The 17,043-nt window shown below is 42.3% G+C and overlaps 2 protein-coding genes across 2 annotated transcripts; one reads left to right on the top strand and one right to left on the bottom strand.

Moving 5' to 3' along the window:
- Window positions 1-2,154: 2,154 nt before the first annotated feature.
- BRIX1 (biogenesis of ribosomes BRX1) lies at window positions 2,155-6,922 on the bottom strand (the record flags this gene model as incomplete). The annotated part of the gene is made up of 10 exons (XM_082012746.1): window positions 2,155-2,424; window positions 2,746-2,874; window positions 3,409-3,510; window positions 3,789-3,839; window positions 3,938-4,011; window positions 4,108-4,157; window positions 4,538-4,608; window positions 5,243-5,286; window positions 5,679-5,790; window positions 6,773-6,922. The coding sequence occupies 10 exons, from the start codon at window positions 6,920-6,922 to the stop codon at window positions 2,155-2,157; spliced, it is 1,053 nt and encodes a 350-aa protein (XP_081868872.1).
- A 182-nt stretch (window positions 6,923-7,104) lies between these two features.
- On the top strand, window positions 7,105-15,399 carry RAD1 (RAD1 checkpoint DNA exonuclease; the record flags this gene model as incomplete). Its single annotated transcript, XM_082013682.1, has 5 exons — window positions 7,105-7,299; window positions 10,891-10,999; window positions 13,730-13,988; window positions 14,327-14,425; window positions 14,746-15,399. 5 exons carry the CDS (start codon window positions 7,105-7,107, stop codon window positions 14,927-14,929), a joined length of 846 nt encoding a protein of 281 aa, XP_081869808.1. The 3' UTR covers window positions 14,930-15,399.
- Window positions 15,400-17,043: the final 1,644 nt, after the last annotated feature.

The raw sequence follows: 17,043 nt of genomic DNA, 5'->3' as shown, positions 1-17,043 counted from the left end.
AGCTGGTGAAAGGCCTCAAGGGCAAGGCTTGAGGAGCGGCTGTGGTCACTTGGCTTGTTCAGCTTGGAGAAGCGAAGGCTGAAGGGTGCCCTCATGGCAATCTAGATCTTCCTCACAGGGGGCTGTGGAGGGGGAGGTGCTGATCTCCTCTGTCTGGTGACCAGCGACAGGACAGAAGGAAATGGAATGATGCTGTGCCAGGGGAAATTCAGGCTGGGCATTAGGAAAAGGTTCTTCAAGGGAGAGTGTGGTTTGGACCCTGGAACAGGCTCCCCCGGGGAGTGGCCATGGTGCCAAGGTTGTCACAGTTCAAGGATCATCTGTATGACACTCTTAGTCATATGGTTTAGTGTTACGTAGTTCTGTGAGGAGCAGGGAGCTGGACTCTATGACCCTCATGTGGCCCTTCCAACTCAAGATACGTCTGTGATTCTATGTATTGGACTGCAGGAACTGAGCACCTGCCAGTATTCATCAGTCTTTCTTCCCAATCAGATGGCACATAGACCACCTCATTAGAGATGACACTGAATTTCCCTTGCCCTGCCATGTAGGGTAACATGTAGCACTTAACAGGTCAGCTTCTTCTTGTGCCAGCTGTGTCTGTTCACCACCAAGACACCAGAGGCTGAAATCAACAGAGGAATGGAACAGGGGATGAGCAAGACCTGAAAATACAAGGAAGCTGGGGGAGTGGACAGGGAGACAGCACTCGTCAGTGGCACAAAGAGGTCGTGAGGTCTGGAACTGGAAAGCAGATTAAAGGCAGGAAATGTGGAAATAGCCCCAGAGAAGTCTGTAATGATTTGTTAGCATCAGTCAAAAAAGGTTTCTTGGAATCAGGCTTTTGCTGAGCCCTGCAGAGAAATTCTCACTCAATTAGGGTTGAATGTTTTTAGTCTGGTTGGAGGCTGATGCCATTAAGACTTTCTGTGAGGGAATAGCTGTACGCTTTTTTCCCCAGCTAAAAACTTAGGAACACAGCAACTCATTTAACTGCATCTGGCAAAAGGGCAGACTCGCAGACAATAATTTCCCTGAAAGCATCATGGAAATACAGCCCCGAATTAAAGTTGACCTCATGCTGCAGCTCTGAGGCAATGTCAACTGTCAGATAGTAGGGAAAAACTACAGTGAACCAAACTCTGGACTTTCTGCTGCTCATCAGTGTGCAATAAAGACTGCTACATTTAAAGTACAGACATCATCCACGAGCAGAATCAAGGCTTTTGGTTGTAGTAACTTTTAAACAATATTAGAAGCTTATTCTCCAATTTTATATGGAAACGTCTACATGGGCTGACTCTTTGAAAAACAAGACCTAAACACCATATACAATTGATCCAAGAGGACAGCATTTTTGTAAAAAAAAAAAAATTTCTTGCATGTGTTAAGTTTATAAGAATTCTGTACTTTTAAGCACTGTTGCTGCAACAGAGAATCAGGGGCAATTCTGTTTCAGGATAGTGTGGGTGTATGGTTTTGATCCCCAATCACAGCATATACCTCTTGCCTTTATGGAGTTTGGAATGAATTTGGTTTTAAGGGCTGGAATCCTAAGTTAGACTGTTTCTCCCCCATAGCAATGTTTCAGGTCCTAGGAACCCGATTAAGTACAGCTGTTACCACAGGCAAAAGTAGCAGCTTTTTTATGATTAATTTTAAAAAGCAATTAAGAGGCCATAACCCTTTGAATTACCTAGGAATTATGAGAAGAAAAAAATTACGACCACTGCTCAGGAGAGAATTTGTATAAAGTTAAAACTTTTTAAAAGGATTTTCCACTGCTGTCAGACTAGGAAAGCTGCATTTGAATTACAGTTCATGATGAGCACCAGTTGATGATGACTACACAGTTATCTTTATTCCTTGTACATGTTACAGCGAGTTGTTTCCCAAAGGTATTTAAGTGTAAGAGGCCAATTCTCAAAAGCAGAAGTATCTGGAGTGTCTTATTCCCCCTCCCCTGTTGCCATGTTGTTTTTCAAAACCCTGAATCCTCTTGAAGAGACAAAGACAGTAAAAGAGTACAAGCTCAATCCTAATAAAGAAATTGGTATTGTTTACTTAAAACTGAAGTCCAGTTAGTTTTGCCTCTAAAAACAAGTATTTACAATATTACGTCAATATAGCTAGTTTCATCACTTTTAACATTTATGCTGATGCTTCAGTTCTGAAAAGCTTTTTTTGCTTCTTCCTCTGAATTTTGCGTAGCTTCTTTTTATCTTTAACAATAGCCTTTGACTCTGGTTTCACGAGCTGTATTTCCACCGGCTTTTCTTCAGCTGGAGTTTCAAAGACCACTTCAGTGGGATCTTCTTCAATAAGCATCTTACTCCCTTTTTTCTTAATCTTTTGTACTTCCTTCACTTGCTGTTTCTCTCTAAACTTAGCCGCCACTGACAATCTTACCAGCCGTCGATGCTATAAAAATAAGAATTTAAATTACATCAGGTTTCAAACAAGCAAGATGGAAGAAATCAGGTATTAAAGAGACAGGTGGTAATTTCTCTCCTTAATTGCCAAAATCCTCAGTGTAATGCCACCTTTTCAGTGGCATGAATTTTGCATTTACTCCATTTTTACAAAATTACCCTGTTCTCAAATTGTCATCAGTTAGGGCACTCTTTTCTGCAAAGGGCCCAAGGAAACGGCACAGATGAGTCTCCTGCAGAGACAGACTGCAAGATAGGTTTTCAAATTAGTTGCTAAATGAAAGAAAAAAACAAAGACAAAGCTGCTTACCATATTTGGGGACTGGTAATGGGGATTTTCATACAGAGTTGGTCCTCCAAAGCTACCTTGGAAGATTTTTATGAGGTTCAGGACAAAACGAGGCCCAATTTCTACTAGAGATGCATCTTCTTCTATTATCTGCAATAAAAAGAATACTTTCTTAATTTCTCATGCATCGAATCAAAGTATATGACCTTGTAGGCACCTTGCATATGGCTGAACTTAAATCCAAGATACAATGCCACTGAAACTGGTAAGCTAGAATTGGATAAACACAATTCTGTATATAAAGCAGTTCTTTTAGGTTCAAACAAGCACTAGAGTACTAGGTATTTGTGAATTCCTCCTTTAGAAAGTAAGCTCTAGCATACTTTGAGTCAAAGCAGCAAGAGGCAAGCAAAGCTTAGGATTTGGCTAGTACTTTCCATTACCAAGACAACCATCACAGAACCACAACAAACAGAACACAAGTTGAAGTACGCAGAATTTAAACCAGCTCTCTCCAGTGATACAGGAGAAGATAAGTCATTTCAGGACACTTAAATTACTCTGTGCAAGCACTAGGTGGTGGCATATCCTGATAATAATTCTTCCAACTTTATTGTAATTAAGGGATTTGATACGAAAATACTCTACTGAGCTCCTCTTGAAGAGCTGAAAGAGACCACTAACCTGGTAATTCCGAAACCAGATCCTCTCATCTGTAATGGTGAAGGTGAAAACATGATCTACAAATGGCTGGCTCTTGGGGTGGTACTGTGGTGTACTAAATACCTGTAATAAAAGGCAGTATTTCTAAATATCTGTAATTTCAGAGACCAAACATAAATGGGTAATTTTTAATTCATTTTAATTTACTAAGATCCCGATCCTAGATTACATTTCAAGTGTCCCAGCAATTTTAAGCACATGACCCTAATCCTTTGAAGATTTATTGCAAATTCAGAACTTTAAAACTACTACTTAAGGAAACACTTGAGATTTTTAAATATGCTGCCAAAAAGACATTTCCAATGAGGAAGAAACACTGGACAGCAGAACTACAGACTGACCTGAATAAACAACTCTTTTAACAGGGCATAGTGTGGCTCCTTGTCAAATGTCTACAAAGAAAAAAAAAATCATTTTATATACAAAGCTAAATGCAATAGTCATGCAAAGAAAACAAAAGCATACTCAATGAAGTAAAACCTACACTTACCGGGTCAAAAGACAAAAGGGGCCGAGAGCCCTTTAGGCAGTTTCCTGTCATCTTCAATTCAGCCAGTGTGTGAACTATAGTGATTTTTTTAAAAAAAATCATTTTAGTACTTACAGAAAACTGTACAGACAAGAAAGCAAGAGTCCAAACGATAATGTCAACCAACTTACTGTTCTGCACTAAGAATTTAGCTGATGGTCCCTGTGGTGTATTTGAAAGCCTGCAGGGGACAGGTAGTGGGGAAGAGAGAAAAGAAAAATGTTGACAGCAGCCAGAAGGTATGCTGAATTTTTACAATACACTCCAACCACTTATTTATGTATGGAAGTAGTTTCAGTTGCTTTTATAGCACTACTGAGTTCCTTTAACATACTTATAAATACGTGCTTTCTAAATAATTTTCCAGAGTGCTTCTGTAAACAGTCTGCAAAAACTGGCCATGCATTGTGAACTTGCACTACCCACAGAAGTGAGAGATTAGTACAGATTTAACTGAGCAACAATACTTCATGCATTTTCACTATTAGAGGAAGAAACTTTAGATAGAACAGAAGCATCCCATGCTATATATAAAAATGTAAGAAAACAACATTTCCTTACCACATATAAAGATCCTGTTTCTTTTTGGCTTCAAAAAAGATACACTTATTGCAGTTTTTCATTTCACACACCTACACAAGACATGTCAGATTAGCTGTTTAAAAAATTCTATAGTCATTTTCAAAAACTTCCCACATTAATCTCTAATATCTTCCTCTCTCGAAAATGTAAGTTCAAAAGCAAAGGTCTTGCCTTAATAAATTACACCTATGGATCCCCAAACTTAAGTTGAAGCACTTGTTTTGTTGAAAAATCTAACATTTTTATTACCAAGAGTAATAACATCACTAAAGCTACAAGCAATATGATAAGGATATAAACATCAGAGCAGGAGCTGTGACATGAGGGTCTCGTTTCAGAACTACCAATGTCCTACTACATTGTTTGGCCTGGCTGCATATTTGTTCCCTGCTTTCTTCAAGTATAAACTGTAATACACCTTTCACCTATATAGAAAAGCTCATTCTGTTTTATTCTTCATGACAAAAGTCTATGTTTAACTAAAGGTTTCATTTTGGTTTTATTAATCAAAAGTCAACTTCCTTTTTTAATGTGAGCACTTTTTGAATAGCAGTTATTTTCATTTATAAAGTTATCCAACTCCTATAACTAGTATGAGTCCCTTTGAACTCGGTTGCCCTTTTCTCTTACACATTGAATTTCCAGAGAAAATAAAGAAGCAGCACTAGTTAAATTCTGGATTACCTCATTAATTACAAACAACTGGTCTTTACGGTCCATTTTAGTATCTGGAAGGCAAGAACAACATTTAGAAGGCTGGAAAACCAATTTAACAGACGAAGTTCTTTTAACTGTCGGCCCTTTTGCAAAAATTTTCCTGGCTATAAATGAAAACTTAAGAATAACTCTCAAGTTGTTTCAGCCTTGTTATGCAATAAATAAACATAGCAACAAAAGTATCTATGCGCTTACAGGACAAAGGACGTAAGAGTCAGTTCCCAGAAAGTACTGAGATACAGTGACAGTTGCTGTAGTTATTGGTTTAAAAGAGGTCTGGTGTTTAAGACAAAAGTTTCATCAAAACAGTTATGTACCACATTTTAAAAAAAACCAGGTTGTTAGAAGGTCTTGGTTTCAAACTACTCTGAAAATGTAGTTTAGGGATGATGCCTAATCCTACCTGCTTTAGAGTGAGGCATCAATGTCCTTAAGTCTTGCATTAGGTGCCTTGTTCTGAAATTAATTCCACGAGATGAGAAAATAAGTACTCGCTCCTTGTTTTTCCATTTACCCTAGGAAAAACACACAAAAGTTAAACAGGAAGTTTCTAGCCTTAAAACTACAACACAGCAACAATAAATGTTTGAACTGTAATTACAGAAAAACACAGTAAGAACCTTTGTTACTAACATTATCTGCTCATCCACACAGAATCACTCTCTCAGCAAGTGATGACTTCCCTATGGAAGACAGGGGCATAAGTTTCTACATGAAGAAGTGTCATCCATCCTGCTTCAGCATATTCCTAGATAAAAGCCTTTCACTCATACAAAACACCTAAGTATTAAAATCATATTGGCAAAAGGCATCCCTCCTTCCCAGCAAAATGAGCTGAGCTACAGTACCAGAGCAGTTTAGCTTTTCCCACAGATGAGCATGTGATGAAATCTCAGGCTTCAATGTGCTACTTTTTGTTTTTCTTTTTACACAAACTACAAGGCAATTATTGAAGTCTTCTCAGAATGCTTCCTATATGAAACAGGCATTATTTCTAGATATCCTTTGTACATCAGAAAACTATCCAACTCTCTAAAATACCTTTGAGATTAAGGTAACACATCCTATTTACATTGACCACAATAACGCTTTTGGCGTATTTTCACAGAAATGGCACAGCATCGTGTTTTACTTTTATTTGTGCTGGGATTATAAACACATTATGGATAAGCCTCTCTACCCTCGCTTTACAGCTAGGTTCCCCCCCGACACCCCGAGTGGCGGTACCCCAGCCCCGGGTGCAGCGAAGGCAGAAACCGTCCCCCTCCCCAGTCGCGCTGCCTGCCACAGCAGGGGCTCGCCCGTGCCTCTGCGGCCCACTGCAGAGAGCGTCGCCTCCCCCATGGAGGTGGAACCACCTCCGTAAGGCACGGCCTGGGGAGGGAGACGAGGTGCCCTGCCTACGGGTAAGCGCCGGTCCGGGCAGGAAGCGGAGCGGGGATACACAGCCCGGCGCGGCCCAGTCCCCTCCACCCCAGCAGAAGGGCTGGGACGTACCTGGGAGACCGGCGGCGGGACGCTGTACTCCTCCGGGCCCACTCCGTCCGGGCCCGGCGCGGCATCCGGTCCGGACGCGCTCGGGGCCGCCTTAGCTCGCTTCTTAGGCCGCGCAGCTGGGGCATCGCGCTTCCTCTTGGCCGCCGCCATCTCCGCCGCACCACGCCGTGCCCACATTCGCCCGGACTTCCGCTCCCTCGCACATCCGGCTCCTCCCATTTCCGGCTGACCTTACTTCCGCCCGCTCGGAGGCCTGGCACTTCCACTTCCGCCCGCTCTTACGTCAGGGCCCCACCCACTTCCTCCCCTTCTCCGGAAGCGCCGTGGTCGCCATGCCGCTCTCTGCGCAGCCGCCCGCCAGTGGCGAGCAGTACGTGCTGACCGCCAGCCTGGACAACGCGCGCCACCTCTCCAGCCTCCTCAGGGCCGTCCACTTCCAGGATCACGCCACCTGCTTCGCCACGGCCAACGGCCTCAGGGTGACGGTGGAGGACGCCAAATGTATCCAGGCCAACGCCTTCATCCAGGTGGGGGCTGCGTCCCCCGCCCGGGCTCCGGGCCGGCTGCTGCGGGCGGGGCAGCCCTTCCCCGGCCTTAGCGATGCGGAGGGGCCGGTACCACCGTTAGAGACCTGAGAAGGGCCCCCGTTAGGTGGTAGAGGAGGGGTGCAGCGAGTTTACCCGTGAAGGTGAAACTTTGCGGAAATCACGGCATTGCTGCGGGCGCTGACGTGAAGGAAGTGCTGTGATGAGGCCGTGGCGATTTATGAGATGTCCGTGCTGTTGCAAGGCCGAGCTCAGTGCCTGGCTTGTTCATGCGTGCTTGCTTGTGTGATGAGCACCCTTGTTTAATGGTTTGCCACCACTGGTCCTTCTGACCATACCGCTCCTAGATGTGTGAGCGAGTTCATAACGTATCTTACCCATCATTAAGTATTTTTATTATGTTTCATCCCAAAGCCAAAAAGGTGAAATTAAAGTCAACTCTGAAAAAGAGTACAGATTTACAGGTGCTCATGTACAGTGTATCAGCTGAGCTAAGCTCAGAGCTTCCAACCACGGGGCAGGAGTGTGTGCTTCACCACAGGACTGGAGTGGAGTCCACACCTTGCGCTCTCGGATTCTCACTCTGCTGAGCTCTGCTCTCCAGAAAGGGCGCTTGAGAGGTTACACAGAGACAGAGGATCTTAGCTACACTGAACTGTCTATATAGGCAACTTTAGATAGCAATCAAAATTATTTCGTCTTAACTTGCATTTAATATAAGCTCAAAAACAGTCTTGCTCTTCTGCTACATCTTTCGTAGCTGTGACTGCTGGCTTTGCTTCATTTTAATTTTTTAAGGCACGCCTTTAATTTTTCTTCTTTTAACAATGGTTTACTTTCTGAGTGTTTTTTTTGTTTGTTTTTATTTAACGTATGTCCAACTTATAAATGCTTTGTTCATAAGAACAGGCATTGTGCTCGTTCCTGGTTTCAAAAGCAAGTATGATAAACTGGGGATGTAAATGGAATATTTTATGGTAGTAACTCAAACCGAACTTTACCTTTCTTCTGTCCTTTAGAGTCTGCGTCCTTGCTATCTGTAAAGCTGCAGCCTGAGCTGTGTGTGAAGGGCAGAAGCCTGAGTCTCCCTGTTCCTCTATCTCCCTGGGCTTTCTCCTGCTTCTTGCTGCACAGTCCATCTTCACATGAGGGCTGTGTTTGTTTGGTTCGCTTTCTGCCATTTGAGCGAGTTAAGCTGGCTCATGAAGTGGCCAGCATGTGCTCGTGGAAGTTAAGCAGTGGGCACATGTGGGCAGGAGCAGAGAAACAGTGACTAGAGGTTTCTTTGAGAGTGTTGAGCTGTTAAGAACAGAATGGAATGGAATAGTTCTAGTTGGAAGGGACCTACAACAATCATCTAGTCCAACTACCTTCAGGCCTAACCAGAAGCTAAAATGTGTTATTAAGGGCATTGTCCAAATGCTTCTTGAGCACAAGCTTGAGGCATTGACCACCTCTCTAGGAAGCCTGTTCTAGTGTCTGACCACCCCCTCAGGAAAGAAATGCTTCCTAATCATAGAATAGTTTGGGTTGGAAGGAGCCTTTAAAGTTCATATAGCCCAACCCCCCTCCAATGAGCATGGACATCTTCAACTAGATCAGGTTGCTCAGAGCCCAGTCCAACCTGACCTGGAATGTTTCCAGGGATGGGACATCTACTACCTCTCTGGGCAACCTGGGCCAGTGTTTCACCACCCTCATTGTGAATTTTCTTCCTTAGATCTAATCTAAATCTACCCTCTTTTAGTTTAAAACCATTACCCCTGGTCCTGTTGCAACAAACCCTGCTAAAAAGTCACCTCACAGGAAAGGTGTTTCATCCCTCTGATCATTGTTGTGGCCTTCTCTGGACCCGCTCCAACAGGTCCATGTCTTTCTGGTGCTGAAGGCTCCAGAGGTGGACACAGGAATCTAGGTGGGATCTCTCAAGAGTGGAGTAGAGGGGCAGAATCCCCTCCCTCGACCTGCTGGCCACGCTGCTTTGGATGCAGCCCAGAATACGGTTGCCGTTCTGGGCTGTGAGTGCCAGTTGCCAGCTCGTGTCCAGCTTTTTGTCCACCATTACCCCCAAGTCCTTCTTTGGCAGGGCTGCTCTCCATCCCTTCATCCCCCAGCCTGTGTTGATACTGGGGGTTGTCCTGACACAGGTGCAGGACCCTGCACTTGGCCTTGTAGAACCTCATGAGGTTCACATGGGCCCATTCCTCGAGCTTGTCCAGGTCCCTCTGGATGTTATCCTGTCCCTCATGCTTGTCAACCGCACCACTCAGCTTGGTGTCATCTGCAAACTTGTTGAGGGTGCACTCCATCCCACTGTTGATGTCATTGATGAAGATACTAAAGAGCATATTAAAGGTCCCAGTATGGACCCCTGAGGGATACCACTCGTCACTGATCTTCATCTGGACATTGAGCCATTGACCACTACCCTCTGGATGTGACCATCCAGCCACTTCCTTATATGTGTCACATAGTCCCCACATCAAATCCATCTCTGTCCAAGTTAGAGAGAGACATGTTGTGGGGCACTGTGTCAGTGGCCTAATGTCCAGGGTAAACCTCCCCTGGTGCAGCTTTGACCCATCCCCATGTGTCCTGTCACTTGATACCAGGGAGAAGAGCTCAGCATCTCCCTCTCCACATCCCCTCCACAGGAAGCCATAGAGAGCAGTGAGGCCGCCCCTCAGCCTCCTTTTCTCCAAACTAGACAAACCCAGAGTCCTCAGTTGCTCCTCACAGGCCATGCCTTGCAGCCTCCCACCAGCTTTGTTGCCTCCTCTGGATGCACTGAAGTCTCTTCACGTCGTTCCTAAGTTGAGGGCCCAGAACTGCACACAGCACCCAAGGTGAGGCCGCACCAATGCTGAACACAGTGGGATGATCACGTCTTTGGACCCGCTGGTTATGCTGTGTTTGATGCACCGTGGGATGCGGTTTGCCGTCTTGGCTGCCCATAAAAATAAGTAACTGCTTTTTCAAAAGCAACTGATATCACCCTGCTTTATTTCTGAGATATTCTGTTCCTACAATTACCACAAAGCAGCTAGTGCCTGGTGGCAAACAGGATAGCCTGGAGTAGTTCATCCCCATCAGACTAGTCAAAAGGCATGTTTCAGCAGATGTTTTAATGTGGTGAACTCACTGCTCTATTCTTACATATTTTTATGATTTGAAATGTTCATTCACGGTCTGAGTGAAGAAAAGTACTTAAGTATTGTTTCTGGAGAAGGGTGGCACTGACTTTATATAGTTCACTGCATGTTTCCAGCTTCAGAAGTAGGCAGCTTTAGGGTTTAACCTTGTACCTTGTTTTTAAACTATAAGTTTAAAAATAAGTGCTTAGGTTTTCATGCTTATGCCATGCTACTTTGTTTCAACTGTGACCTGATTTTATTTTGCTAGTTTTGAGTTTGAAGACCCATTTTTCTTTAATTGATATGGTGTTACAAGTAGAAATCACTTCGTATGGCACTGATCTCTGAAAGATAAAATGCTGAATTTAAGGAAATGAGTGTAAACTGTGAAATAATTGCAGAAATGCCTCTCTGTTAATCTCTTTCCTTTCTCTTACAGGCAGAAATTTTTCAGGAATTTGCTGTTCAGGAGGAAACAGTGACGTTCCGGATCAATTTGTCTGTTCTTCTCGACTGCTTGACCATTTTTGGTACCAGTTCTTTGCCAGGTAGCGTGCATATTTACCTTGACAGTGTATGTGTAATCACATGTAATCACATAGTGAAGCCTGTACATAGCAATAGGGAGATTTCCAGTCTTGGCAAAACTTCTGACTTCCTCACTTTAAGTCCTTCTGAGCATGGCAGCTATTGCTGTTAAGCAGGACTCATCCTGTTTACTTAAGCTAATACAAGTGTGTGCTGTGATAACAGTTGATGGAGAGAAGAAAGGAGCCAATGAATGTGAGCCTAGCCAGTGTGTCAGGGACTGCTGCAGCAGGAGAGGCTAAAAGAAGCTGATTTAGTTTGGAAGATGGAATAAAGGTAGATGTCTGTGTGACGCTGTTGGGATAACTGAGAAACAGAGGAGTCTTCCTGTGAAGGTAATGTTTCCTGGATCTGTGTAAGGCAGTTTTCTGGCAGAGAACCCTTTTGTGGCATGAGGTTCAGTGAGCAGTGCCAGCATGGTCCCTTGCTCTGGTTTGGGGCTGAAGATCTCAAATAGTTTCTGTAATCTTGTTAAGAAAACATGTCAAGTAATTTTTTCAGGCATTTCTGGCAAGTTTTATGATGTTTAGGCTGGAGTTCTGACTCTGAGGCCCGTGCTGCACCCTAGGATTGACACATGCTGTGACTGCCTTACCTGTGGATCTGTTTTCTGTCCAGGGCCCAGATCATCCACATTGCACAAATCCTGATTTTTTCCCAAGTGCAGCCCATTCAGGGTAGTCAGTATGGAAGCAGAGAGCACCAAGGTTGCCTCTGCTAAGGTCAGTACTTCACACTGTCACGTGTGTTTAACTGGCCAGCAGGGCAGGCTACAGATACCCTCAGCATCAGTCTAAAAGACTATTGCTTGGGCAAGCGGGGGCAGCCTCTTGTCAGAGCTGTCACATTGAGCTGAAAAAGCACGAAAGCTGTCAGTATATCCCACAGGGGATCCACACTGGGACTCAGGCTGATAATTGCTGTGAATTGTAACAGCACACTGAGAGACAGTATAGACATAGCTTGGAATTTCATAGAATCATAGAACAGTTTGGGTTGGAAGGGACCTTTAAACATCATCTAGTTCAACCCCCCTGCAATGAGCAGGGACATCTGCAACTAGATCAGGTTGCTCAGAGCCCCATCCAACCTGACCTTCAATGTTTCCAGGGATGAGGCATCTACCACCTCTCTGGGCAACCTATGCCAGTGTTTCACCACCTTCAGTGTGAAAAATTTCTTCCTTATATCTAAGCTAAATCTACACTCTTGTACTTTAAAACCATTACTCCTTGTCCTATCGCAACAGGCCCTGCTAAAGAGTCTGTCCCCATCTTTCTTATAGGCCCCCTTTAAGTACTGGAAGGCTGCAAGAAGGTCTCACCGGAGCCTCTCTTCTCCAGGCTGAACAACCCCAACTCTCTCAGCCTGTCCTTACAGGAGAGGTGTGCCATCCCCCTGAATTTGTCTTGCTAACAAAAAATTTTGTATCAACTCAATAGTAAATGTGAAAGAGTAGAAATACTCCTGTCCAGTATTTCTGTGTCTTATGGAACCCTGGAACATCTGTCTACCTCAGAAGCATTAACAAGCGTATGTGTGAATTAGGAAATGTTCTGGTGCAGATTTGCTGGGCTTGAAGAAGTCTGCAGAGGTTCCACGTAGTGCCGTCAGTTCATTGTGCTCCTGCTCCCGATGCAATAGCTGTTATGTGGCACCTTCTGTTCCTTCCCTTTTTCAGGCTGCACCTGTATCTGTTCTATGAGTATTATCTCCAGCTTGCAGATAAGGTACTAAGCAATGATGCTTACCTAAGGTCTCATGAAAAATCCACAGCTGGATTGGGTAGCACTTCAGGTGCTATAAAAGCACTTTAGATTTTGCTTATCAAGTGTGTGAATTACAAAAATCAAATAGACTGTATTATTGATCCTGTTTGTGGTCTTTTCAGTGACAGAGCTGTATGGGAAGCTGAACAAATACTGAATTACATGAAACCATTTGTTTAAGCAAAAAAACCCCAGGTATTAGTGAATTTTATTTCCTGTAAGTTAATTTTAAAATTTTTTTTTACTTGATGGTTGTTCAAAAATATTTTCACAAGCAAAAATAACTACAAATTAGCACAACTGTATGGGTGCTAGAGGATGCCCTGTGTACTCACATGGACTAGAGTGGAACTGTGATGGGTTTTTTGGGCAGTTCTACCACTCAGCACTCCTCTGCTGTTTCTGTTGTGGCTCTGACCTCGAGGCCTAAATCAACTGTACTAAACAGCATATTTTGGGAAACCAAACATTCAGATTATCATTACCTAGCGAAAGGAGAATGTGACCGTAATGCACGCTAATTTCAGTTTGGGTTGCACAAGTAACAAGAGTGGTAAAGAAAGACAATGTGAGCCAGAGAGACCCTCAGGACCATGGAGGATTTTCCAGTTCCAGTGAAATATTTGTAGCATATCCAGCTTCGTTTTCACAGCTAATGTTACTGTTTGGTACGTGACACGAGTTGGGTTTGAACTGGTGTCTACATAGAAATAATTTCATTTTGCTGCATAATGATTAGCATTTCATAGTGTGTCTAGGAGGCTGTGCTAAGCATGCTACATTAGCGTATTGGAGGCTGGACCAAATGTGCTAAATCAAATTGAACTGTGCCCCATATGCCAGCAAAATGCAAATTTTTCTAAAGTGATCAGATGTGCTAGCTAGCCTTCAGAAGAATGTATATTTCATTTTCTTTTTCAGGAACATCAACAGCCCTTAGGATGTGTTATCGTGGTTATGGTTATCCCTTGATGCTGTTGTTGGAAGAAGGAGGAGTAGTGACAGTGTGCAAAATTAACACTCAAGAACCTGACGAGTTGTTAGACTTTGATTTCTGCAGTACAAAGGTTGTTAATAAAATTATCTTGCAGTCGGAGGGGCTACGAGAAGCATTTGCCGAACTGGATATGACCAGTGAAGTTCTGCAGATTACAATGTCTCCAGAAAAACCCTACTTCAGGTATTGGAAACTATGTTTTCAACTCAAATATTCATGCTTGGCCTACATTGGTAGGGATTGGAAGTTTTCAGGGTGAAGAGGGGGAGCTATTTTGAATATTGCTTTATTTCAAGAAGAATTGTAATGAGTGTAGCAAATCACAATATTTAATTGAATTAACATAGTAATGAATATATTGACAACCTGGTAAATATGACACTGATGTGGGCAGTTTAGCATTTTTAAATAAAGCAAAACCAACAGTAGTGTTTTGTGAAACATTGAGGTATGCAAGATGACTGATGAGTTTTTAGAGAGCTGTGATCAGGTATTTTGAGGTGGTGCCTTTTTTCTTTCAGGTTATCCACTTTTGGAAATGCAGGAAGTGCACATCTCGACTACCCTAAGGACTCTGATTTGATGGAAGCATTCCACTGTAACCAGACTCAGACAAACAGGTTAGGAAGTCTGTGATCAGTGCCTTTTGTGGCAGGTCATGTGTTCTTGCTGGAACATTAAAAAAACTTTTTGTGCTACTGTAACATTTATTTCCCTAGTACAGGGGAAAAAAGAAAATACTTCCTGTCTGATAAAAGTCTGTGTCTGTGATCAAAAGCTAAGCGGTAACAGTGTCTGTCCAATATTGTTACCAGGAAAAGATCAAATTAGCATATTGCTAATTTTATTTTTAGTTATTCTGTGGGTTTTGTTTGGAGTGATGTTTAGTTCCTGTCTGCACAATGTGTTTTTTTCAGATTACTTTTTTTGTTCCCTGCAGGTACAAGATTTCTTTGCTTAAACCATCTACAAAGGCACTGGCATTATCTTGTAAAGTGTCCATTCGAACAGATGCTCAAGGATTTCTTTCACTGCAGTATATGATCAGGAATGAAGACGGACAGATCTGTTTTGTGGAGTACTATTGTTGCCCTGATGAGGATATTACTGAAGCAGAACTGTAGGTGAACGTTTTGGCATCTGTATTATAGTTATGGATATATAAAATACTCTATTTTTTTATAAAACTGAATGAAAGCCATAAAGATTGGTAGGCTTGATATTGTCTCTTTTTTTTAACTCAGGAATTAGAAATACGAAGACTGCATTTTTATTCCCTTGCAAACATTTCTTATCCTTGGCTCAAAAACCTGAAGCTGAAAGAGCAAAAAGGGGAGTTGATCACCTATAGCCACTGATTCCAGTGCAGATGTTAAAGTGGTGTTTGTGTAATACATTTCTGCTTTTTACAGTGTTCTCCAAGAATTTTTATTTGTGTTTTGTTTTTTGTTTGGTTTTTTTTGTCAATTGCTTTGGCTTGTTCTAAGCAATTACACAACGGAAAATCTGAATACTATCTGTACGTTAGCCAGTTAGCTTTTCAATGACTTAAAAATAAAACTAAATTTGTCTTGAAAGAGGATGATGTTTTCAAACTGATTTCTTAATAGCAGCAGGTGGTTTCTTTCTGGCAAATGCTGGTATGTGTTGCTGGTGAAGCCACTAGGCTCCTCTTAATCATGATTAATTCTTAATATAACTCAGTTCCTTGGAATTTCATCTGATACCAATTTACCCTTTTGTCTGCAGTACTAGTGTTGAATTGATAAATTAAGATAGAAGCCAAGATTTACTTACTCATCACTCGTAACTGTTCTGGCAACATTACTGTTTTCTATCTAGTAATTTATTACTTATCCGGAAGAATGCTGCTGCTGAAATGTTTCTGTACATACGTGTCCCTGTTCCTACCCTGCTACTCTCTACTAACTCTCTTATTCTGTTAAAAATCGTAAGGAGTTGTGATTCCTTCATAACTCCTTTTCTCCTTCTTATAATTCATAAGAATCATAAGAAGAGAGAAAAGTTTCATATATGAAATTATTTGTGAAATTCGTTTATCTTCTCAATAGCCTTTTTCAGCAACAGGAGGGACTCTTAAACTGAAGTGGAAGAATGTCTGCCTGTGTCCCATGGAGTGGTGTGTTAGTATCACTGCTAAAAATGGGCCTAACCTCTTGCTCGATGAAAAGGGAGCGGGATTTCTGGAGGGTTTTCTGCACTGGCCAGCTTTCCAAAACAGTGAAGTGGGCTGTATTTGGGTAGAAAGTTGCACTTCTCCTTTCACACCTCTCTGTTGCAAAGAACCCGCTCAAAACCTGATGTGGTTGAAAATGTCCCTGCTCACTGCAGGAGGGTTGAACCAGATGACCTTTAAAGGTCCCTTCCGATCCAAACTGTTCTAAAACAGAAGGTCCACTTAATCAGCTGGGCGTTCAAGGAGATGCAGAGACTGCAAATCATACTGCAAGAGACTGAAGTCTCCCTACCTTGCTGCCGTGGGATGTGATCGAAGAGTCAGCGATCTGCGTGTAGTTTCTACAGCTTCAGACTGTAGGCGAGTTTTGTGGTTTGCCAGAAGATGAGGTCCTGCTTTGCACATGTGGAAAACAGTACGTTCATATGTTACCAAGTTGATTGCTCCAAAGTTCAACAGAATCCAAGTCTTTTGGGTTTATTTTAAGTTTAAAATGCTTTTGTTGAACATCTTTCACCTCTTGCTTGTGTCAGCAAGAGTATACTTTCTGAGTACACAGTGTCAACAGTTCACTTTTGTTGTCTTCTGTGCAGATCATCCATTCACTGCAATAAATTTTACATTTGAAAAACAGTTACAAATCTTTGAACTACAGGACTGATAAAGATACCTAATAATATTCTAAATTACTCTTATTTACCTTTTTTTTCCCCCAAACTTAAGTATTCAGTATATGTGAATTTGCTTTTGGCTTACTGTCTCGATTTCTTTAGTGAAAAAAAAAAAATTACTGTGATCTCATTGGCAATTATTAACACTGTCCCTGACTACTGAGTGTTAAGAATTATTTACATAATCTCTGGATGATAGATTAAAAATTAAACAGAACATGACACTTTCTTAGTGTGATTTATTTTAGAGTATCAAAGTTCCTTGTATTGTGTTCAAGGACATTACTGTGGCTTAACATTTGTACTTTTATGTAATTGCCTACAGATGTACTATATTACTTCTTAAAATAGGGCTTCTAACAATTTCTTC

The sequence above is a fragment of the Phaethon aethereus genome (assembly GCF_964289735.1).
Source record: "Phaethon aethereus genome assembly, chromosome: Z".
NCBI lineage: Eukaryota > Metazoa > Chordata > Aves > Phaethontiformes > Phaethontidae > Phaethon > Phaethon aethereus.
Note: the sequence above shows the minus strand (reverse complement) of the source record. Positions and strands in the feature narration are given on the sequence as shown.